The sequence below is a fragment of the Cuculus canorus genome, chromosome 12, assembly GCF_017976375.1.
Source record: "Cuculus canorus isolate bCucCan1 chromosome 12, bCucCan1.pri, whole genome shotgun sequence".
Lineage (NCBI taxonomy): Eukaryota > Metazoa > Chordata > Aves > Cuculiformes > Cuculidae > Cuculus > Cuculus canorus.
Genome location: NC_071412.1, coordinates 13283016 through 13307479, shown reverse-complemented (window position 1 = coordinate 13307479; position 24464 = coordinate 13283016). Strand labels below are relative to the sequence as shown.

At 43.9% G+C, this 24464-nt stretch overlaps 1 protein-coding gene across 7 annotated transcripts in view; it reads right to left on the bottom strand.

Annotated features, from left to right (window-relative positions):
• Positions 1-24464, bottom strand: part of LRRK1 (leucine rich repeat kinase 1) — a 78553-nt gene that overhangs the window by 11390 nt on the left and 42699 nt on the right. For all 7 annotated transcript variants that reach the window (XM_054077242.1, XM_054077244.1, XM_054077243.1 and 4 more), the window contains 17 exons: positions 23449-23578; positions 22800-22912; positions 21720-21934; positions 19524-19688; positions 17320-17492; positions 15221-15341; positions 14814-14973; positions 13926-14202; positions 10821-10992; positions 9223-9386; positions 7603-7742; positions 5804-6053; positions 4200-4366; positions 2884-3081; positions 1953-2230; positions 1564-1758; positions 590-741 (listed from right to left, as the gene is read on the bottom strand). In XM_054077242.1, the coding sequence (XP_053933217.1) occupies positions 590-741; positions 1564-1758; positions 1953-2230; positions 2884-3081; positions 4200-4366; positions 5804-6053; positions 7603-7742; positions 9223-9386; positions 10821-10992; positions 13926-14202; positions 14814-14973; positions 15221-15341; positions 17320-17492; positions 19524-19688; positions 21720-21934; positions 22800-22912; positions 23449-23578 (3070 nt within the window). The remainder of the gene's footprint in view (positions 1-589; positions 742-1563; positions 1759-1952; positions 2231-2883; positions 3082-4199; positions 4367-5803; positions 6054-7602; positions 7743-9222; positions 9387-10820; positions 10993-13925; positions 14203-14813; positions 14974-15220; positions 15342-17319; positions 17493-19523; positions 19689-21719; positions 21935-22799; positions 22913-23448; positions 23579-24464) is intronic.

Sequence of the window (24464 nt, the reverse complement as noted above, 5' to 3'; positions counted from 1 at the left end):
TAAAAATCACTAACATCCATAAAAATAATCCTAACTAGCCGTGGGTCATGTAGCTGAGCAAAATACCATCATCTCACTCACAATTTAATAACATTTAAAGCACATGCTCATTCAGTATAGCACACATTTTACTGGAAGTATACACTTGGATGCACACACAGCTTCAGGCATGTGGTTAACTCCCGATGATTTCAATAGGATTTAAGCATGTGCTTAATTGCTTTGCAGAACAGGGATGGAACTGCAGTCTCATTAGGAAAGGTTTAGTGTTAAATGGCCTCATTAGGAAAGGCAGAACACGTCTGTTCTCATGTGCAAATGCTTCATCCTGTGTGTGTGAATCATTACACCGCCCTAATCTTCTCCTCATATTAACTGAAGCAGAGTTAAGCTCATTAAATATCCTTTATAAAGCAACCACTGTTCCCAATTAAAAGAGTTTGGGAAAACAGTGTTCACCGTATCCTTGGCAAACACCCAAATTCACTTTCACCTTCTTTACCTCCCTCCTAGAGGCATAAGTGAAGACGCTGAAGGATTTTTACTTAAAAAGAAAAAAGCAAGCAAATACTAGTATGAGCCTCCTCACCTGGTGTCTTCCTTTCCATCCCAGAACACCACAGTGTACTCCTGTCCTTGGGAGCAGAAGAAGGAAGACTGCTTCCCACAGGACAGCAGGTACATGAATGTTGCAAAGGTAGGATCTTTCATCTGTCCTACCACAGAAACGGCCAGTGGACGCTGTGGGGAAAGGAAAAGAGGAAGACAGTCACATAAGACAGCCGGAGGTCCAGATGAAACAAAAGAACCATAATAATCAATAATGATTATTTGTAAAAGCTAGAGACCAAGAAGTAGGACTTCTTTAATAAACAATTCTGCTGTTTTCTCAAATCTGAATGAAATTCTCCTTATAAATCCCACCCACCTCATTGGTTCTTAGCATCCTCTATATCCCAGTCAGTGAAGCCAAAACTCTTCTGTACTTCCCTGGTTTGGTCTGTAATTCTCTTACAGACGCTATTGATGAAATTCTGCAGGTTTATACATTTTGGAAGCTGACCTGTTGTCATGGCTGTTTGTGAGTCAAGCTGACCTTTGTTTGAAGGACAGCAGCTCTGAAACAGCAACTTGCAATTAATGAAAAAACATAATTTTTGCACCATAATCCTTTTCTTGCACTTTGAACCTTTTCCTTCCTGATACTGCCTTTCATAAACTTGGAGGGCTTGAAGTTTTTGTAGTTATATTCACAGCATGATACTGTAGCTGTTTCTAGAAATTATGGGTAATGTCTTACCCTAGTGAAATTAACAGCCTAACTGCCACTGACATCAAGGGACCTTCATGGCATCGCAGGTGTCTTAAGGCCACCAATCCACCATTGTTTCATTCATGAAGCTCTTATTTAAGTCAAAATAAGTTCCGGGCCAAATCAGCAAGAGAGACAAATGAGCAACTGAACTGAGAGCTGTACTGAGAGCAAGCTCAGCTTTCCTGCATAAAGCAGGCTACCAGATCCCTGTAGCTACAAGATCAGAAAACACGAGGGTCCTTTTGTACCTTTTCTGGCTTAGTGTCCCAGCACTCCATCATGAGTGCCTGCATCCTATATAGCTGCACCTCTTCTGGCTGCCCAAGAACAGGACGGATCCCTTTAGACAGCTTCTTTGCAATCTGGAGCTGATGTTGTCCTAGCACAGGCCGCTGACCAGACAGTAGCTCATACAGGACCATCCCATAAGAGAACATGTCAACCTAGAGGCAGCAGGAGAGGAAAGAAAAAACAAGGGAAAACCTCCCTTGGTGGGTGGAGAGGAGAGCAAGGAAGGCTATGGTGGGAAAGCTGGTGCTGCACACCATGTATGTAGAGCGGAATTCAGCCCCATGCATGAAGTCAGCCACACACAGCTGACACCCAGCAGCTGTCCCCACCGATACATCACAGTTACCTTCTCATCATAGACGATGCGAGGTCTAATCTCAGGAGCTTGGTAGCCTGGTGTGCCTTCCACACCAAGTGCACCTTCGTGGAATGACTGCCGGGAGATCCCGTAGTCAGAGAGTTTGATGTTGATGTGCTCTTTGACATCCAGGGACCACACCAAAATATTGTCTGACTTCAGATCACAGAAGATGATGTTTTTCTTATGCAGGTAGGCAAGGCCTGTTACAATCTGATACGCTATTTTGTGTGTCAGCATGTGTCCCAGAGGCACAAAGGAAGATCCTGGCACAAAGGAACAGCCTGTCTTCAGTTCTTATAATTGTAATAACTACTTTTTTTTTTATTCCTTTGTCTCTTATAATCCAGAGCAATAACTAACAAACTTTTAAAGCATCACTCAATGCCATGATTTGAAATGACACTGTTTGTATTACTATATATGTCTGACAGTTCCATTAGATTCTTTTTTCAAGTCCTTCCACTTTTAGACTGCTAAACCTTCTGTTGAAAATTAGCATTTGACTGAAAGTTGACACAAAGCCAAGGTGCCAAGGAAGTCAGATGGACTCAACCTATCATGGAATTAGCGTAATTCATTTGACAGTGACAGAAATACAGATAATTATGAGACACTCATCTGCACGGGGGAAGGACACAGCACCTCCCACGCAGCACTGAAGTGAGATGCACTTTTTATTCATTTGCAGAAAAATTGAAAATCCAGGTCCCCGAAGTAATTTTGAAAATCCTGAGCATCCATGTTTACTAGGTTCCCAAAAGCATAGTTTAAAACCAATTTCATCCCTCCCACTTCCCCTACTCTGGAAAAAAATCTTCTTCAGTAAATCAAGCAGTAATTTAAATGTTGTTGACCATTTGTCACTACCATGACTCAGACAGTGAGTTCTCCCGGGAAAGAGAGGCCCTGCTTTTACCTTTGGAGTTTTCAGACAATACAGTGGTGAGGCTGCCCAGAGGAGCCAGCTCTAGGGCAAAGCAGAGAGGATGGATGCTGATGCCAATGAGGGAGACAATGCAGGGGTGTTGCAGCGAGTGGAGCATGCTGGCTTCCTGGCGGAACTCCGAGAAGTTCTTCATGGCATCCATGGCTCTCAGGTGTTTCAGCATGGTATCTGGCAAGACACACAACCCCTTTCTCACTCCCCAGCTGAGAGATCAAGTCAGAAACTCTTTGGAAAGTGTTAATCACTGAGTAAATGCCACAGGAAGAAGACAGCCTATGGAGTTATGCCAACAGCAGGGCTTCAAGTTGCATCCTCATGTTGATGCACAAGCTGCTACCAGACATTGACTATAAGCAGGATATACATGACTGCCTGAGGAAGTAAGTGCTCCCTTGGTCCTTTAACACCAACCTCGAGTGTGTCTGGCACACATTGTTCTCATATATCACTTCGATGATTTTGTAAAACTCATGCTGTGCTTTTTAAAGCAGGGACTCTCTGGGTGTAGGTTGCAGATCCTCTGGTGGAAGGAATCTTCCCTACCCTTTCTCGGTTGCCCTGCAGAAGAAGGACCCTTCACAGTAACTGTCCTTCTGCCACGGGACACCACAGGCTGTTCAGGCAGGTCTGGTCTTTCCCAAGGTTATCCATCACTTGGACAGCATCTGACCTTCTCCACAGCCCAAGGGTTCACTGCATCCTTCCCTGACAAAAATCAGGGAAATGAGGCACTCTCCCCTTCCTCGTGCCCACAGACAAGCATGCTCTGCTGGAAACTGGAGCTCGACAGCCAGCACGTGCAGTACGAGAGCCTGTCTCTGCCTGGAAAAGCTGGCAGGCTGAGGCAGCTTTCCAGTTTCCTTTCCTTTCTTAGCTACTGGCACAGATGGAGTACACCACTTACTCGGAGATAGAGACCCACAAGTCCTTAGTGCAAACCCATGCAAATCCACACTTCTCATTGCCAAATAGCTTGGAAGCAGGAGATGAAATCTTGCCTCCCACCCCAGTCAAGTGCTCTGCCTTGGCACTTTATGAGTTCACCCACTGACCTGGAGGAGAGAAGCTTTCTGCAGCACTGATGATTTTCATCGCTACAAGTGCTTTCGTGAAGGACTCTTTTAAGATGCATCCTCCTCCAAGGAAACACATCAATTCTGCTATACATTTCCAAGCTGTATTTAAACAGGTGCTGCCAGCACTTTGGAGAGCGAAGGCTCTTTGGTCTTAGCTTGGGATTGCAGACTGCAAGAGCCAATTCCCAACGCGGGTTCTGTGTACTGTACCTGCAGCTGAAGTGGGAGAACCCTTGCATTTTTTAATCTGAAATCTCTTCACAGCCACTGGTTTTCCTTGGTATCGTGCCCGATATATAACAGTTCCACTTCCACCCTGGCCAAGAACATTGTTTTCATTTTCACTGCATTCCAGTTTGCTATTTTCCAGGAACAGCCTGCCAAAAAGAGATTGGGTCTTTTTAATTAAAAGTCTCAAAGACATCGTAAATTCATGTCTTTAATGTGATTTTCATTTTCACAAATCCCTAACAGGCTCTTGTCTTTATCTACTGAGAGGACTGGATCATCTAAACTACCTCGGTCATCTGAATGTACTCTGTGCTGGCTTGTGTTGTACCACAGATTTCTTGCAGAAAAAAAGTAATTCAGGCAAACAGGCAAAAAAGGCTTTTTACTAATTTATCCCACAAGAATAAAAACGACATGGAAAGCATGTAAGCTTCTTTTCCAAGCAGATGACACAGGTACAGATATTTGTACCACTTATCTGTATTAACAATTTTGCTTCATTTACCTCCTGTTCCTCTTCTCTTTGCTGAGGCAGGACAGGATGTTTATCAACAGCCCCACACTCTGAAACCTGATTATTCAAATCAGCTTAACTGTTCCCAGGCTGCAATTCATCATGTCCCCACTCTTCCAGAGACTACTTTTACAGCTGTTCACACTTCAAACATCTCCACTCACCTCACACCCGTCAAATAAATCTCTAGGAGATAGCACTGCAAGGAGGACTGTCGTGACAAGTCAATGGGATGTTTGCCCAGTAAATTGCCCTTAAGAAAGGAACAAGGGGCAGTGGGAGCACAGAAAGCTCCAACAGCAGCCCACAGGACAGTTTGGTCAAGAGGTCTCATGGTTCTGCACAGGGCACAGAAAGATCTAAGTGAGTGTGAACCGCAAGAGACATCGGTCTCCTGTCCTGCCTGCTGTCAGGAGGTCTCTTGCTCTACACACTAATAAGGGGTGTAAGACTGAACCCATCTGGGAAGGCAGTTAAGCAGCCTGAAGATTTGGCAGTGCTGCTATGGGTAGGGAAGAGCTATTTCAGCTGTTCAGGACTGCCACAGTACTACTGCAACACAGCTAACAGCCCGCAGCCGAGCAGGAGCCTCAACTCGATGTGAATTCTCTAGCGATGTCTACATAAATTCACTCACTTACAGACTCTTCAAAACTAAAGCTGATTTCAGTGTCAATCGTGTGATGCAGCTGCAGTTCCTTTTGTTTTTGCCATATTAAAATCCCCTTCCTGGGACCCCAGAAAGACTCCAACTACAGAAAGCTCTGGCCAGAGAACCGGACAATGCAGGACAGCTGTGGCTTTAAAAAGGGACTTTCACATTGCATCACAGCTATCTCAAAGGACCCCCTGAAGTGATGACTCGGGCCAGCACACACTGATTGTCTAAGCAAGTGCGCTGACCACCAGGAGTGCAGTTTAGGATGAATTGCCAGAGCAGGGATTGAGAGCAGATGAATTTGTTTCCTGTGGTCAGCATGTGCCTTTAGCAGCGATAACTTAGGGAAAAAATCCAACCCATTTATATTAGTACAATGAAACTTAACCAAAGGCTACTAAATAACATTACCTGGCAGGAAAATCGGTCATGAAAAGCTCTGGGACCAGCTCTTGAAGAGAAACGGGGATGTCAGGGTGATTAGGGCAAGTGATGTAGTCCAGTTCAATGGCAGTCAGCACACAGTCCTCCATGTTAAAGTACTGCACGTCCTCTGCCTTCTCACCACATTCATTCTCCTCTGGCTTGGAAGCTGCACAGATGTGGCAGGGCACATACTGCTCCATCAGCAGTGTGCCATCACTCTCAGTGGCTGTGAGTGCTTCAAAGCAAGCAAAGGAAAAACAACGTAACCACAAACTGAGAAGAAACAACAACTCCTAGTGCATTCAATCACCTACAGTCACTACTTGGTTCACCGGCTGAAACTGGTCACACTCCTAAAAGCAGCAGTTTATTCCACTGTCTTGACAGGAATAAGCAAATCGCTTTCTGCAAAGTATGCAGAGATAGCAGGGACAGTAATGAGGAGACAGGGCTGTCGACATAACAGCTACATTGTTACTTGGTCACAGGTAACACACAGGCTTGTGAAAAAAATATACTCAGGATCAGTAGAAATCACAAGTACGTGACTAAAACCTTGGAGAGAACCTCATACTTACTGGGTGTAGCCTGTAGGGATCATGGCATACCCTAAAGAGCGTGACCGTGCAGTAGAATGGCAGCTGCAAGGCTGCCCAAGAACGCCACCAATCTCTGCTTCATAGACTGAGAGCTGCCAGGTGGCTTCAGATGGAGACAGGCATGGCGATGGGAATGGGAGTGCACTGGGGAGGCATGGCACGCTGAGCACTACACGTGCAGGCTAGGCGTAAGCATTCACGTGCAGCACCCAAATAGGTACACTGTCACTGTGAGCTCCCTCACAGGCAAGGTTTTCAGCCCCTGCAGGAGAAACGTGGATTCTACCAAGCCTAAACCTCTGGGAGGTTCGCACCTCTCCCATTGACTACAGAGGGATTTTGTGGTGACAGGCTCTATTAAATGCCTACAATTAGGCAGGGTGAATACAGGCTGTAGGCTTTGACGTCATGATTCCTCTCATGCTTCAGGGATTAATGTTACCATTATTTTAATCCAAACTCAAATAAAACCTGCTTTTATGTTCATAACAAGAAGAACATGAACATGTGAGAGTGCACGCTGCCTCCTCCAGAGAGCCTCCAATTAAGAGATTTTTGGCATTGCTTTGTACACCAGTGTGGGATGACAAAGAACACTTCAGGTTTTGTTTTGGTTTGAAACAAAGTGTATTGGGGTTGTGAGCAGCTCACCGGGTAACAGCAGGATCTGTGCTGATCAGAGAAAAAGCAGCTGCTGGAGTCAAGGAAATTACCTTGGCACAGAGTCCTTGGTATCATATTCAATCATGCCTCTCACATCACAATTTTATAAACTATAGGGTGCTAGAAACAGCAGGCAAATGCTGATTCTAGCTGATGACAACACGGGTTCTGCCATCAAGGGACAGTGCCAAGTAGTCTGGGCCAAATCCTGTCCCTGCTATGAGCACTGGAAGACTCTCTTCAGCTCCTACAGAAGCAGGCCCTGTTTGGACTGTAATGTTTCAGCTGTGCTTGTGGTGACTGACGGACTGAAAGACACTATGTCTAGACCAAGGTGTTCTGGCAAAGAATCTTGATCTGTCTGCAGGTTATCAGCTCTTCTCAAGCTTTATTGGCTGGAGGCTGTCAGAGCCCGAGGGGTCTTCAATTAACAGACAATATTGTGCGCCCGGAGAGCTCTGTCAAAGAACCTGCTGTTAAGAAGACATAATACTGCACAGAAAACTACAGTAGTTCTCTTACCAGGAAACCACTGGTCTATCAAAGAGTTGACGTGATCTGTGATGAAAGCCATTGCTGAAAAGTCTCTCACTTCTGACTGGCAAATGATTTTAATTCCACCACTTTTTTTCTTCTTCCAGTTCACATCGGAGGACTCGACACTGTAAGAAAGCCAAAAGACAGCCACATGAAGCTCTTTTGAAGTACCAGTGTCAACTAACTTCCTTTCTCAGAGGAAGCCTGGGTGACATACTAATACGTAGTCCATAAGTAATCAAAACAAAAAGCCATCTAGTTTTGAGGATGATTTTTCAATTCAGTCTATTCTGGAAATGACTTTCAGAAGGGAATTATTGCACAGAAATGCTGGTTGCTCACAATGGGCAAATGCTGCAGAAGGTCAGACCAGAGAAAACTCTGGCCTAAGAGAACTGTGTAAGATAGAGAGTTTGACAGAAATGCCCCATACAGAGTGATGCAGGGTTAGGAGCAAATCATTAATAACACTCCTGTGGCCTAATAATAATGGTGGTGATAATAATAAAACTTCCAAAAACTGTATGGAAAAATTTATGGATATAACAATTCTTGTGCAATTCCCACATAAACCGCCCCCCCCCCCAACACTTTAATACAAAAAGATGAACCCTGTAACTCCCCAAAGTACACGTGGACATAAGGGTATGACCACCACAATTAAGGATTCCAGCCTGTGATTTGCACTGTCTCGGTCCAAATCTCTACTCAGCCACAGACTGCCTAGAGGAACTCAGGAAAGTCACTGTGCCCTTCTGGTCTCCAAGCATGCAATAGCACCAATGGTTCCTCCCTATCTTGCCAGGGACTGGAAGAGCAAACGCATCTGAAGATACCACAGAGAGAAAAAAAAGTTTTTAAGTGGCCACCTACTGTCTGAATTTGTGAAAGAACATGGACAGCAGGTTTTCTCCAGACTCGCAGCCAGCAGGCACTCACTCTGTCTTGGACAACTTAAACTAGTTGTCCACAGTCCCTGTTGTATGCAGTCTGATAGCAGAGAAGCACCTCCATTGATTGGGTTCAGTGGAAAACTCATTGACAGAAGGAAATCTTTGCATGTGAAAATGCATGATTTTACCCTGGCAAAGAGTTCTTCTCTGAGTATTGCTTTCTGCTTTCATGGAATCATAGAATCACTAGGTTGGAAAGGACCCACTGGATCATCAAGTCCAACCGTTCCTAACAATTCCTAAACCATGCCCCTCAGCACCTCATCCACCCATCCCTTAAACACCTCCAGGGAAGGTGACTCAACCGCCTCCCTGTGCAGCCTCTGCCAGTGCCCAATGACCCTTTCTCTGAAAAATATTTTCCTGATGTCCAGCTTGAACCTCCCTTGGTGGAGGAGGTTCAGGCCTCTTTATATCTGTGGCTGTAATAACACATGAGGTTGATATATTCAGAACCACCAAACAATCAGTTATTTGTCATTGTTGTCACCAGTTATTACCAGATGAGTTATGTATATTAAAAAGAGCCTCCTCTTCTACTGATGAGTGAACACATAGCATGAGTCAGGCCCATTCATCTCCATTCAGATGATGCGTTTCATATATTCCATTAGTCCCCTGTCACGCATGCTGCATTTCGAACACAAATTACCTAAGATAGCCTCCATCAAAGGTAACGAACAGACCTTCCTGCCAGTAAACAGTGTGAGTCCTTTTGACTCGAAACGTGCTGCAGCGGTTCCTTTGGGTGCCTGTGAAGCTGTAGATGGTCACCTTTTTGTTCCTTGTCTTGGTGTTCTTCTTATTTTCAAAAAGCTGAAATAAGCAGACAAGTATGAAAATCATTAAATTATCAAAATTTCTTATAAACATCTTCTTCTAATCCAGCAATAAGATGACTTTTTGGTTTTAGCCTTCACAAGTGCTATAATACCTTTTTCATTAAAGAGTGACTTGTGCTCATAAAAATATTTTGCGAGGGAATAAAAATACGTGCAGTAAAAGTTAATTTTGCAGCCATAGAAGTATCTTTCATGCCAATCAAAAAGGAACAATTTCCTACCAGTCAACAAAGTTAATTCTATAACTGTGACATTTGTTATATGATTTCTACATTCGCAAAAGTCTTATAAACCCGAAGAATTGGGGTTTAGTGAATTACGTCTGCCCTAAATGTAGAGAGTTAACTTTTCCACCTGTTTCAGTGGGAGGAAGATGGCTTTTCTCCAAGACACTTCAAACTAGTGCTTAGAGCAAAATGTATTTTTGTTTTAAAACCAAAGACTTAATCTGCTGAACTCCACTGTGCTCACTGCTCTAACGCTTATATGTCTGCAGACCAGTCTGACGCCTGTGATCCTTTCCGCTCACTTCAGCAAGGACTGGATGAGACTCCTGGCAAAGGTGCTCTGGGGTTATGTAGTGCCCATGAGGATGCAAGCACGGGGTTGCCAAGACAGCCCGTTAAAACAGGTAAAGTTATTACATGGCTTGAGAAGCCTGGAACACAAAGAACCTTCCAAAAACAGGTATCATGTTTTCCATGTTCTCTACATCAATGGCAGAACACAGTTTAAATGGATAGCTGTTAAGAAGATACCACAGCAGTAGTAAAAATATTTTGCAGGTATTTAAGATGGTTTCCAGCAGGGCTATGTTTTCAGATATAAGCTTCTGCAAAAATATGCCTGTAACAACATCAAAATTCACTTAGATTTCAGAACCTTACAAACACTACTTACATGATATGCATACCGCTTGCTCTAATATGGTGCCTGCTTGCACTCATTAAGCCATTAAGGCAACAGTCCTGTAACCTTCTTCTCATTTAAACCCATATAGATTCAGATAGCTGACTTGGTGGAGCTATTCCAGCTCCACTGGCAAACGACGTGAGCAGAGTCTGGCCCAGTGGAACAGTCATGGATGAGAGCTGCAGGCAGAACTCCAATTATTTGTAATTGGAAGACATCGGAGGTACTGAGACCCTCCAGTGGATCATGTCATAAAAAGGCTGTGGAGAACTCAGACTTTTTTCCCCCAATGCCAATTTGTTGTTCTAAATGACACCTACTGTGAAAACAGAATCAGATTTTGATTGCAGAGTCTGATCTCTCCCTATTTACCCAAATTATGTTATTGAAGTCTGTTACTGAAGAAAGCTGGATGTGAAGAGACACCCACTTACACTTAAATTGAATAATAATTTTAGCTGTCTTCTTTTGCTTGCAGAGAGATACATTAACCTACCTGGAGGTCCATTTCCGCCAGGCTAATTAACATTCGAGCTATGAACCTTTGCCAAAAACCAACTGGGACAAAACTCATCTTGAAGACCCTTTGCACTGTGTTTGTGGTCTGGTGGCAGAGCCCGTGGATATCTAATGCTGGCTTGGTAGGAAGCAGATGAGGGAGGAGGTAGCTGAAACACATCAAATTCAACAGCTCAAATTTTAGCTACAGCTTGTAACAGTGAGTACATTGTTACTGGATAATAAGCTGATTCAGTCTCCGAAGAGATTTTTAATGGCACAGCCTACTGCATATAAAAAAGCTTTTAGACTAAAGGCACTGCAGCAATACATGGAGAAATTCATTTACACTATGGAAGCAAGTACAGGCAAAACAGACATTACATAATCCAGTCAAAGCTATTGGACAGGGCTACAACTGATGTAATGAGCAGGACATTTGTGTAATCACAAATTAAATGCATTAAAATATAAGAGTCATTAGAATGCCTCTGATGTTTGGACTCTTTATTTTATCTTCACTACTCTGCTATGGCATTAAGTGGAGAATTACAGCTGTGCTCCTACGTGGAACAGAAGGTAGTTGCAAAAGCAGCCTACAGCATCTCAGCTTCAGTAAGCCCAGAAGGTGGGGAAAGCAGGTGTCGTGGGAGGGAGGCAGTTACAGGCTGCGGGGACTGGACTGCTCTGGCTGTCATCACAATCCCAGAATGAGAGCATCTTATGTGTCAACATGACAAGGTTTCCCACCGCACCACACTGCAGCCGATGTCACATCCTTGACAAACTCCTAGGGCAAGAGCTCATTTTGCCAGACTGATGCCAGCAGAGATATCCCTTGTCTTACTCAGGCTCCCCCTGCAACCAGGTTATTAGGGTCTTTGTCCAAGTTGGGAGGTGGCTCAGTGCTATCCGAGTAGGATCAGTCAGAAGTAACAGGACCACAAGCATTATTTTTGGATCTCCCAGTAGGCACAAATTATTTTGTCCTGATCTTTAGTATTCGGGAAGCTAAACCCTTTTGGAAGATTAGAACTGATTAGAAAACAGTGAGCTTATGGCTTTCAATACCTACCAATAAATCTCTTTACAGTGATACTCTTCTGTACCAAATAGATTCCAGGTGAGCCTACATGATCAAAAATCTTATTTGCTTATTAGCAGAAACACTGCTGTTTTATCAGTGTTGAGCCTGAGAAAACGTGTCGGCATGTGGGGCTCACCATTGATAGGCATAATGACAGCAATGAGGCACATGGCCAAGGGACTTGACCAAAATAACAGCAGGAGGGACGAGATGCACAACTAGAACTAATGCTGGGTCCAAATCCAATGCTTTAAGCCTATCACGTTTTCCCTTTGGCAGCTGCAGTATTCTGTAAAATTCGAAACATCAGCTCAGAAAAAACAGCCACCACCAAACAACAGTTCTCTCCATATGTCACAGCCCATAGCAACTGATGACATTTTACATGATTGAATTATCTTTGGAATGTAAAATCGATGAAAATTTCTCTTTATTTATATACTACAATAAGAATGATCATACTTTTGACCCTGTTCTAACAAGCAGAACAAAGCTAAACTCCATGAACCTTAGGCAGAGAAGTGGAGTGAATCACACTAAAAGTTCTGGTTCTATAAAGGTAGTGGGTGCATCGTATGACGGCCAATAAATTTTCCTCAGCACACCCAAGAAACGGTCTAGGAGTACAAGAAGGACAGTGAGGCCTTCCTGCACCACAACTGTATAGTGGAATATAATACAGATGGCAATTCGATGCTCTTGAACAAGAGCCAATGCAAATTTTGAAAATATGTGAGACATGCCCCCATCCACCCTTTCAGAACAGAAACTGGCAGCTGCTTTCTCTACTGACTGCACAGAAACCCTATCTGGCAATCTAGACAATAATTGGAGAAGCACAGTAACAAATAACTGCTCTGTGTCTGGCTAGTACATTAAATTAATCCAACCTGCTACAGCTACAGTCCATCAATGGGAAGAATATTCTGCTAATGTGGCTTGGATCGCTCTAAAAAAGATTGGGCAGGCCATGAAAAAGCAGTTTCCTTGTTCCCGAGGCACAGACAATGTAATTGCCTTGGAGAAAAATGGCAGATAGTGACAAGGAGTCGAAAAGGCACTTTGGACTAAGCAGAAACATTGCTGCTTTATCTGTGTTAAGCCTGAGAAAATTTGCTGGCATCCGGGACTGGATAAGTGACAGGCATAATGACAGCACAGAGAATGCTGCACTTGTGCTGGCATTCAGAGCTCCCAAGAGGCTCAGGGCGATGCAGCCGTGCTGTCCTGGAAGGGCAAGGAAGTGAAATGCAAATGCCACATCAAAAGTGCAATACAACTATGGTTTCACCGTTAACGCAACAACAGGCTGTCGCCAAGCAGATGGGAGAGAGAAAAATAGCAGGGAAGTCTGCCCAGAGGAAAAGAAACCAGGGAGAAGGGGGGAGGAGCACTCATTAACATTTACAGAGAATGAGGTTTCCTAGACCATTTCTTGAAAAACTATTGATGAAAACCTATAGTGGCTAGAAAGTAAGAAAATCACATTGCTACCGAAGCTACACTCTCCTGATTTCACCAGAAATAAACAACTACTACTTTCAAGGCTGAAAGAATTATTGATTGCCCAAAGTTTTCTGCCATACTCTGGAGTGAAGATCTTTTCCTGGAAACAGATGACTCCAGCCCATCTATACGTCAGGCTCAGCAGCCACAAGTCTCACACCCTCTCTCAGCTGCAGCTGTGCCGGCTGAGTGCTTGCAGCTTCCACCTGCTCATCACCACATCCCTGGTGGTGTCACCTGCCACCAGCCTCAATGCATTGAGCGGACAAAGACCTGCTTTGGAACATTTTCAAACTAGCCTAGCTTGGTAGGACCAAAGGATGCTTGTGCCAGGAAAAACAGCCCAAATGGATGGGTGCCTTCCATTACACTGTTTAACACACTCAAATATTTTCTCACAGTAAGATCTCAGTCAAGACAACCACTTATAGCGACAAAGCCTGTTAATATCCGCTGATTAAATGGCCATTTTCCTCCAGCCTGGCTAAGTCTGTCTAATTATCAACATACCTGTTATTTGCCACAGGCAGTGCAATTTCAAACTTGGCCAAGAACTGGAAGTACTGCTCTTCAGTTTGCTCAGTGAAGCCCGTCCCAACCAGCAGCATCCTGAGGTCCTCTGCTCTGATGACGCCATTTTTAGCTACAGACTTGGAGCTCTTGATGTTGAAAATCCTCTGTAGACACTCCGAAAGCCAGACGGGGTCAAGGAAGTAGAGGTTTCTCAGGCCATGGCTTGTGTCTGGGAAGTGCAGTAGTGTACCCGTTTCTATGAGAAAATTAATTGCTGCAAAAACCAGAGAACTGCAGATTAGCAATAGACCAGCATTAGAAAGCCACTGTGCATTTGAATAAGATTATAAGGCAGCCCGCACAGTGTTATGCATACCAGATATAGCCAGCGTGTACCAAGCCAAGAGAATACCATTTATCTGAGCAGTGTTGCTGTCGGCATTCCACTTGTGAAACCTATGTCTCGTATCAGTATTTCTATCCCCATCACACCTCCCCTTTACCCATCCTAACAGGGAAGGGCTCTCTCTGGCTTGTGCAGAGCAAGGCCTCCATAAAGATGACAGGACTGGAGCCCTAAAGAAGAGACAGCCTTGAAACCATGGCAACGCTCATTCTTCACAGAGCAGAAATAAAATCAGACAAAACTTGTTAGAAAAAAACAGTAGCCTTAGACCACCCTAGAACCTTCCCAAAGTCTTGTTACTAATTCTGTACCTTACCAGTTTCCAAAGTGACCTCTACACAGGCATAGAGCACTCTGTAATGGTTTTTTTTGCACAGCTGTTATCTGGGGGGGATTTTTTTCCCCCAGTTTTGTTATTTGTGGAACATTCCAATCACATATATTGATTTCCAAGAAATTACTGGCTTGCTCTGACCTACCAGTTTGTAAGTCTTCATAGTCTTTGATATCATTTCCAGGGGTTTGCTCAATGATCAGTTCTATTTGTCTGTCTGTTAAATACTGTACATCATCATTCTGATTTCTTCTATGCTGTTCTGCAAGGACAGCTTCTTGAAGACTAAGGTAACTTCTTGGTATCTGCAAGCCACATGAGAAAAACAGCAGGATCAATATCAGATAGCAGTCACTCTGCTGGTGATGAACTATCTCCTCTTTACTGCGATCCTACAGTGATGACTTTTCCCAAAGCCAGACAGCCATCCTACATACTTCACAGGCCCCTTGCATCAGCAATAACCCCTAAAGTTCATCTCCCAATCCAAAATCAAGCCACCCAGAAGCCCCCATTTTGGTAAAGATCACCCCTAGAAAGCTGAGTTCTCACCAATCTCCCTGCAAGTTTCTGTGAGCAAATTGAGCTGCCGACGTCCTTCATGTTACACGTGACATGAAAAATCAGCTGCCGGAGTCCATCGAGACCTTCCAGAGTCTTACATGAGAGCTCACTGCAAAAGTCATTCAAGGGTGAGGATTATCAAACCTTATCAGCACACTGGCTTCCTTTCCAGGCTCACTTATCAGTGACTTTAAATTTCCTGTGTCAGATGAATGGGAGGAAGGCTGTCAGTGGGCATTTTTAGCTTTGGAGAATAATATTAAGGAGCCTGGAAAAGATATATTAGGCCAACCTCTTGCTTCATTCGCTGTGCACTGCTCTGCAGTCTCCTGTGCACCGTGGCCTCTGGGGACTTCCCTGGCTCACCAATCGAAGTCATCACCCTTTTTCCCTTCAGTGCTGCACACATCCTGGAAGGGACTGCAGGAAGGACAAAACCACTTTGCTCTGGTAATCACTGGAGACAATTCCAGTTCCCCCTGCCTCAGATCAAAGAGGCACAATGATGACTACCAGACACCTTTTCCCACTCTCATTCCGGCCCTGGCTCAGCTGGATCCTGTGATCTGGGAATTGACGCTCAGATCCTGAAAGCTGGCCTTCATTATCTCTTTAACAGCTAAAAACCTGCTCTGTCCAGCTCCTACTATTTTTTGCCTTTTAGTGGGTTGGATAAGAACAGTTCTCTTTCCACTTTCTTCAACAAAGGGTCTTTCTAACTGATCCTACACATGTTCCTACGGCAGAAAGAAAATCCTTTTCCTCAGCAATATGCTTTAGATTAAACCTCAGACATGAGTGGCACTGGGAAGCGTGCACTCACTGGGGTGCTGGGGGACGAGCTGGACTCACACACACAAGACTTTCACAGCACACAACCCCCATACTCCCCTGGAGCACTGCTTTGGGGAGCCCCATCCAGGTGAACAATGTGGCGTGACAGAGAGGCACGGGAGGGAGGAGGTAGGAAATCAGGCACAACTCTGACTGGAAGGAAATGCAGGGGGAAGGGAAGGTGAAGCAGGGGAATATGCAGGATTGTGGCAGAGTGAAAGTCCCCTTTCTTGAGAAAGAATGATTGAGATCATGTTAGCATGTTCTGTGGTGATGGGAAAAGATATTTGAGAACACTGAACCATGAAGCTTTCTCTTCTTCACGGTAAGCCTCTGTGCTTCACACTGTGTCCCTGGTACTCGTCCTAACTGGGAAGAGCCAGCTGGGATGCCCGATTCAGCACTTGTGTCTGCAGAACCGAGCGTGGGAAGTCTCCTGATGACTTTGCCAGGCAGCAGATGCAAGGCACTGGGGACATGGCAGCACCCTTCTTTACTTGTCAGCTGCCACCTGCTCTTGCCTCAGGCACTGGTGATTTCACAGTGTTTAGTGCCAGCCTGCTGCATCCACGCTCCCATCCGTGCTGTGCATTCCCTTGGCTGACAGACTCCCTTCTTTCCCAGCTGGAGAAGCCTTCTCTCCCCAAGGGCATTCTCCAACAGCTGAAGGAAGGGAGCAGAATCAAGACTCCACGACCTGACTGGCATCGTTCTCCCAGATAACACCACCTCCCTGTTATCACACCCAGAGAACTCAAACGGCACAGGTTTGGGCTGCCAAGGGCTCACACAGCCGACCCACTCCTTGCTGCGCCAACACTGCCACATAAGCTGTGTGCTTACATCAGGTAGCAATGTGTTCCCACGCAGCCTCCCCTTAACAAACCCCACAGAATCCATCCTGTAAGAGTTAGGCTCTCAAGCACTGCTGCATTAATTACTCAGTCTGTAATTTCTCTCCATGTGATTAATAAACTTTATCACCATTTAATGGGGAGAAACCTAAGTGGAGGAAGAACACTAAAACAGGCTGGCCAAGGTCATGACTTCAGAGCTTCCAGCTCATGATCAGACCCTTACGCAACATTGAACTTCTCTCTGATTATGCGACATTATCTCAGTCAAAAATAGATGAAATGCAACGCCAACAAGTCTTTAAATCAGTTCTGTTGCCAAGGAGATCAAGTATCACAAAATTATTTAAAGTGATATAAAAAAGAGGGACTGTGCTTCATAAAGGCAAAAGTACTTACTGCAGGTGCTTGAATGTGATGTCTGGGAAGCCGGTTGCTCTGGCTCCAGAGGGAGACCGACAGAGAGCCAAGACGTATGCCCTCAGAGTTGCTATCCTCTCAACGCGGAATTTAGTTTCAATTAAATCAAGGTGTGTTCCTACCACTAACACCACGGAATTTGGAGCTTTGGCCTGTAAGAGGAAACAGTGACAGTGATCTCATCCAGATTACGTCATGGTAAATTTTCATGTGAAAAGTATAACGTTTATAGAGGTGGTAGTCATATACATTAATAAAATGGAATACATATAAGTACAAAATAGAGGCAACTTGTTGTGACAGCTTGACAACAGCAACAGGCGATCTGGGTATTACAGAATTTCTCCTGCAGAATGTGGCTTAATCATCTGCTGCTACTGCAGAGCAGGGAACTGTCAGTTTGGGTTTATTACATCAGAGCTTAACAAAGGGAGTTGCCATGTGGTATCAAGTTCCTACAAGTCAGCAAAATGATGGGAGCTATGTCCACCTTGAGAAACGAAAAGAAGATAGCTTAACCTCTAGCTAGATCTAACTTTGATATTCTGAAAAAGGCCACATACACTTCAGAATGGATACCTGGCAAAGTTATACAAACTTTTTCATTGCAGGTATATGGAGAGGCGAGATAAACTGCTAGAAATGTCGGAATCTATTTAATCCTGAATCAGTGCAAAGGAATGGATTAGATGATCTTGTGGTTTCCTCCATCCCTTCCATGATTTGATTACACAACTGGAACGTATCCTCATTTCAGGGAACGTGCTGACAAATATACTGGGATTACACTGGCTTAAGCAGGGATCAGCTTGCTGATCCAAATAACTTCAACCACAGAAGAAAACTCAGATGCACCTATATGCTTATTTGCAAACAATCCATTTTTCTCTTGTGATACCCACTGAAATCTCAAACTTGAATGACATCAAACTTGAACCCTGCACAGACAGAGGGGTAACGGCTCTACCAAGTCACATCAAAGGGCTCACTTGACCCAATATTCTGCCTGGAGGCTAATGAAGAGTATAGGTACAAGATAAGCATACAGAGATTTTCTCTGGTGTGTTCTCCTAGTACCCAGCAGCCTGCAGCTCATCAGCTTCCTGAGCATGAGAGAGAATGTCTGAATTAGTAGCACTTGATGGATTTTTCTTCCATCTTTCTGGGTTTCTTTTTTCAACTTCTGAAACTCAGAGCACGTTGTAGTTCCACAGGTTAACTATCTGTTGCGTTTAGGATACTTTGTGTTGTCTGTTCCAAAGATACCACCTCATTATCTCATTTGATTTCTCTTAGCTCTTGTATTGTAAAAGCTCATGCATAAAGACTCCCTTGCGGCTTTCTCCTTACCCCTGGTACGTCTACATGCAGCCCTCCTCATCTGTCTTGTTCCCAAGATGAACTGGCTTAATATATTTAATTGCTGTGCACTCAGAAACTCCTAACCATCATGTTCATCTTTCTCTCTGTCTTTTCTGATGCTCCTATGTGCTTTCAGGGATGTATTAAGGACACAGGCACATCATACATTTTTTCAGACTTATGCTTTCAGCTTTGTTACTTAGTTTGGGTTTTTGATTACTGCTGGCCATTAAGCTAATACTTCTGTAATATCAAGATGTTTCATTTTTGAGAGGCACCGGCTTAGAGCTCATTTTTGTGTATGGAAGGTTAAAATAGATATCAAATAATAAACACTTAAAAAACTTATTAACATCGAATTACACCAACGAATTCACTGCAGCTCTGAGTCTCAGCTGAGAGCCGTCTGGCAGATATTCTCTAGCTTACTTGAATCTAAAATGTTAAAAATATAACCTCAAGACTAACATGGGTCTAACCCACAGAAGAAAGAAAATGCTTCACACCCCCCTTGGAGCACAGTGTGGTCAAACACTAATTCTAAAATAAGTATGTTCAGCTTTACTTAGCAAGATCTTATAAATCAGCTTTTGTTTCCTTCTCTGATGTGTGTGAGGGAGAACAAAGCAAATGATAAATTTAAACCATTAAATATAGTGATATGCCTACAGCATAATGGAAAATTAATTCCAAAAGCTCTGCAAAATTCATGCTTGCGGCATTTTTAAAAGCAGACCAAAAGAATCTGTAACATCACATATTTGTGTGCTGAGCTACTACTTGATAAACAGATACCCCAGAGTCCACCAGTGACTTCTTACCTCAATGTTCAGCAACCAGAACTGTAAGTTTGCCACAGCTTCTTCCCCCAGTGCCAAGTTCCATACCACTATGTACAATGCTTTGTCTGTGAAGAAACACTGATTGACTGTAGACATGCTTGCTGGGCCTCCGATATCCCAGACATTGAACTCCACTGAATCAACCTACTTAGACAAAGAGAAGTGTTCAAATCAAATGGGCTGCAGTAAATCACGAGGAGATAATAGTTGAAGTATAAACCTACGCCTGCATAATGTATGACACAAGAAGGATTTCAATGTCCTAATTGTGCCTCCAGGAAAGCAAAATCAACAAGCAATTGTTAAGAATGGCTACCACTTCCCCACAGGAAATCAAGACTAATTACTCGCTGCTAAAACGATAGAGGTGCCCTTGATGCTGGTAAATCTCCAGTTAATGCCGTGGATTCTTCAGTACAAACAAGGGTCTCATTCTGAGCCCTGTATTTCATTGCTTCTTGAATAGAAACTGTTTCGCCCTTGTCTGTGCCACGCTCGACAGGACAGGACCGTTGAAGCTACTTATCTGCCACTGTTATGGGGAACAGGAAACCCCCTGCTGAAATCACTTCCACTGAGCTCAGTCCTAACTGAGCCAAACAGAATATAGATGCTTAGGAGATGAGAAACTTCTCAAGCCTTTCATAGACACCTCCTGCACATTACTCAGAGGCTTCTGACGTGTATTTCACACCAGAGATGGGCCAGCACTACAGTCACTGTAATCAGACTCACTGATTTTCAGCGGCGAATGTGTGAATGGAGTCCTCTCTAGCTCTGGCTCTCTTCCAAGTATCTCAGCATCCATTTCTCCATGCAGCTCACAAGAGCACTAAGGAGGAGCGTGGCTGTCTGCTTAAATGGCATCCAGGCTCCCCATTGCAGTAGGAAATACCTTGGAGGCTTTGTCCCTAAATCACTTGGCCAGGGGGAGGCAAGAAGGCTGTGACTGAGCAGAAAACAAAAACCTGCTTCAGCCACCACCCTCAGAGCACCATGTAACACTGAGTAGGCTCTGTTTACCGGTCTAGATCCAAGTTCTGACAGATCCCACACGACAAGTTACTCTACGAGATTTCAGCAAGGAGCTAAGTATCTCAGTAGGGCTCTGACCATAGTCCCAGTTTGAGTCTCCCAGAAACAGCTGAAAGAACTTCCATATTGTTTAAACCAAGCCCTAACAAGCACCAGGATTGCTTTGTTCATCCAAATGACCTTCAGCTGTGGGTGCTTGTATGGAGAGACAGAGACTAGAGAAAAAAGCCCTTTCAGCATCTTGATCACACTCCAGGTTTCTGATACTGTCTAGGTTTTTATTTTATTCAGTTGCTCTTCAGCACAGAACACAGAAATCCGTTCTCCAATCTAAGTCTTCTCTTTAGAAAGTCAGGCTGTGCTTGCTCTTTATCTCTGGCCTGGCACTCTTCACTGTAGAATAGCTGAACTCAGCAGGCTCCTCCACTCCTTCCAAAACAGTCTGGTGGTCATGGCTCTCATCCGGGAAGCCAGAGCCATGCGTTTGCACACCCTCAGCTCTGACAAGACATAAAGATTAATTCTGCATGCTCTAACCCCTGCGTTATTATGCAGGCAGCAGACTAGGCCACCTACAAATGCTTGAACAAATTAAATGCTGTCCAAATGACTTCGGTATGGGTTGACACACTCCCTGAATGAGCCATCTGAGATTTGGGTGTTTAAGGTCCACCTTAGACACCTCTGTATCACATCAAAAGTCAGGCATCCTACGTTCTACCCACATTCCCCACCGAGGGAAGTTCTGACATCAAAGGAGTCCAGCTTTAGGTAATGATGTCCCATTTTCTGGCCTCAAATGAAAGGACTGTCTGCTTTACAGAAGCTAATTTAAAACATTCTCTCAGAGTCAGTGTCCAAAAACCACCCAAGCTGGAAGAGCCTGAATTTAGTCAGTCTACACATGGTTCTCTCCCTCTTTAGGATACAAAGTTGAGTGCCCAGGAAAACAGAATTGCCCTCTAGTACCAACTGGAAATGAAACAGAGGAATTGTGATGGGTCTAAAGACATCACTTGTAAGGTCTGGCTCAGAGGTAATGGAAACCATGCTTTGTAAAAGGTCAGGCAATTTCAGCCAGAAAAGGACACCGTGGGGCTGACATCCCACTGGGACTAAGGATCTTCAATTGTTTTTCACCTTTGCCTTGTGACCCACTGGCTTGGGAAGCTCCCATTTGGTTGTACGTATGGTGGCATCGCTGTGCATCATCTGAGGGACTTTTCCTGTCTGTAGGATCTCAACCAGTGTTGACTTTCCCTGTCGTGGAGGACCGATGATGATCATCTTCATTAGCTTACACTTTTCCGCTTTGCGCAGCTGTGCTCGTAAGTATGCCAGCACTGTTTTAGGGCCTGGGGGGGGAAGCAAATAGGCTTTATCTCTGGTTAGCAGTTACGAATGTCCACATGTACAGCAGGACTGCATAAAACCTACTGCTTGCAGACACATCAGCTGAATTAGTATTTTCCCTGCAGTTTCACTGTGGGTCGAGACAATCCAGAGAATAAACAAAGAAACCTCTAGTGGACAAACCTGAGACAGAGAGCCCAGAAAAAGGTCATTGCTCTGAGACTTTACAATGGAGCACTGTGAGAAGAAACAAATGCTGTGGCTCGTATGCTTCAGAAGCGCAAAGGAAACATAAAATACTAATTTAGTATTGGAAAATACTCAGTTTTTCCTTCTACTTTTATGTTTCCAGTTAAAATTAGATTTAGGCTTGAATAGTGTGCTGGAGAAGGAATAATTCCTAATAACTCCGTTCCCACAGGATTTTATTATTAAAACACACAAAAAAGAAGACAGTATTGTAATAGATCCAAAAACGTAGCAACTTACAATAAAGTCACTTCAACGTGACTGTGACTATTGATCCTAAACACTTCAGGCTTTAGAAAGACCATCTAAGTACCCTAAAACATACATATTCAGGAAGCAAGCCCTGGAATTTATCCAGCATGCATACTGCAAATGAAATATTGCATTTTAAAGTCATCATTTTAACATGTGAGCTATCTTAAATTGATCACATAGCCAGAGCTTAGCACTGATTATCAAACTTGCAAGTAAGCGCAGGAGGTTTCCCTATGCAAGTCAAGTAAGCCGCAACTAGGGCTTGGGTGCACACTGTCTGTTCCTGTTCAGGACCATTAAAAGGAAGCGATTTTCATTATATGTTCAGTCAATTTTATAAAGAAAACACAGGATCGGCCTTACCCTCTTTTCTGATCTCTGCAGGAACGTTATTGATATTTAGTTCCTCGATATCCAGCTGCCAGAGATTAGCCAGCTGTCCAAGTTCTGGAGGAAGCTCTCGGATACCAGGGTTACTGTACAAAAACAAATAAATCTACCAACAACCAGGCTTTGTGTGTAAGTAGCTGCTCTCATGGACTCTCAGATTACACTATTCTCTCCTTGCAGAAATCTTCCATTAACATTTTAATAAGTCTACTCAACACTTTAGTAGTAATCTGCGTCCTAAAAGTGATGTATAACCTCAGTTTATCCTCTGAGGCAGACAAGCGTAATCATCTTTACTGGATAGTTGGGGAAATAAAGGGAAAAATGATGAGTTATTGACTCTAATGCTCTAGAAGCTGACAACAAAAAGCCAGAATGAACTAGAAGCACATTAGATTCCCAGGCCTGTGTTCAAAGCATTAGATCATCTTCCCCTATTCAAAAGGCTGGCCTCCTCCTTATCTAAAGCAACTGATGGGCACTGTTTTAACAAGGGGCTGACTCTTTCCAGCTTTTTGACTTCAAAAGCACACTGGACATCTGGGGTGGGGCTCCGCAGAAGACTGGTCACTAAAACAACATGGAAAAAATCCTGCACAGCTTTTCCAGGACACGGACTTACTTTCCTAAATAAAGTTCTGTTAAACCTTTCAGAAGGCAAACGGATTGTGGGACAGAGTCCAGCTGATTGTCATTCAGATAAAGGACTTCCAGAGAATCACTCAGAAATGCTGGAAACTCCAGAAATGGACCTAGAACAAGACAGGAAACAAATTGCACCTTTAAAACATAACAGGCATCAAGGCTTTGAACAAAGAGCCTTCATCTTAACGTTGTAGGCAGGACATGAGGTCATGTTCCTTGGCAGAAACCATCACGAAGCAACAGCAGAAAAGCAAATGACCTTCAATGGTGACCAAAAATCAATGCTCACATCTCAATTTTTTAAAACCATGGTGATGCGTTTTTGAAGGTGACGTTCTCCAGGACTTCTGGGGTGCTGAGGGAGTAACTCCAGGCCTGCCAAGATGCTATTACATCACAGGATGAGAGGCATTATATTTTTTGCTGGTAATACCTTGTGAACTGGCCTATTCCAGACTAAGAGCTGGCAATGAAAGGGCGTATCAAGGGCACGGTTCTCAACAAGTTTTTTTATGTTGCCTGAGAAAAGCCAGAAACCAGTCAGAATTTATGCTCAGGGTCCCTAGATTATATCCTGGAGCGATTTATGGTGAATCAAAGTCAATAACAACAGAGAAGGAAACCCAAACTGCAGCTGACAGACTGCAAACCTATGATTCGTCTAAAACGCTGCTGGTATTTGCCCCTCTGTTCTGTTTTAGACTGCAAGGTCTCAGGGCACTTCAGACTCCCTATAAGCGAGCAGCGGCTAGCATATTTTGGGAGCAACCCAAGCAATAATAGCAACAACTGCATGACTGAGTTGCTGCTGCTGGAGAAGTTCAAACAAAAGCAAATTCAGCTAGTTTCAAAGAGCATCATTTCACTCCACAAATTACTCCCAGGACAGTGGCATGAAAAGCTGCCATGAATTGTGCTGCTGTCTTAAGAGCGTCACATATATCTACCAAAAAGCATCCTGAAGTCAAGGAAAACTAGGCCACACAGGGACAA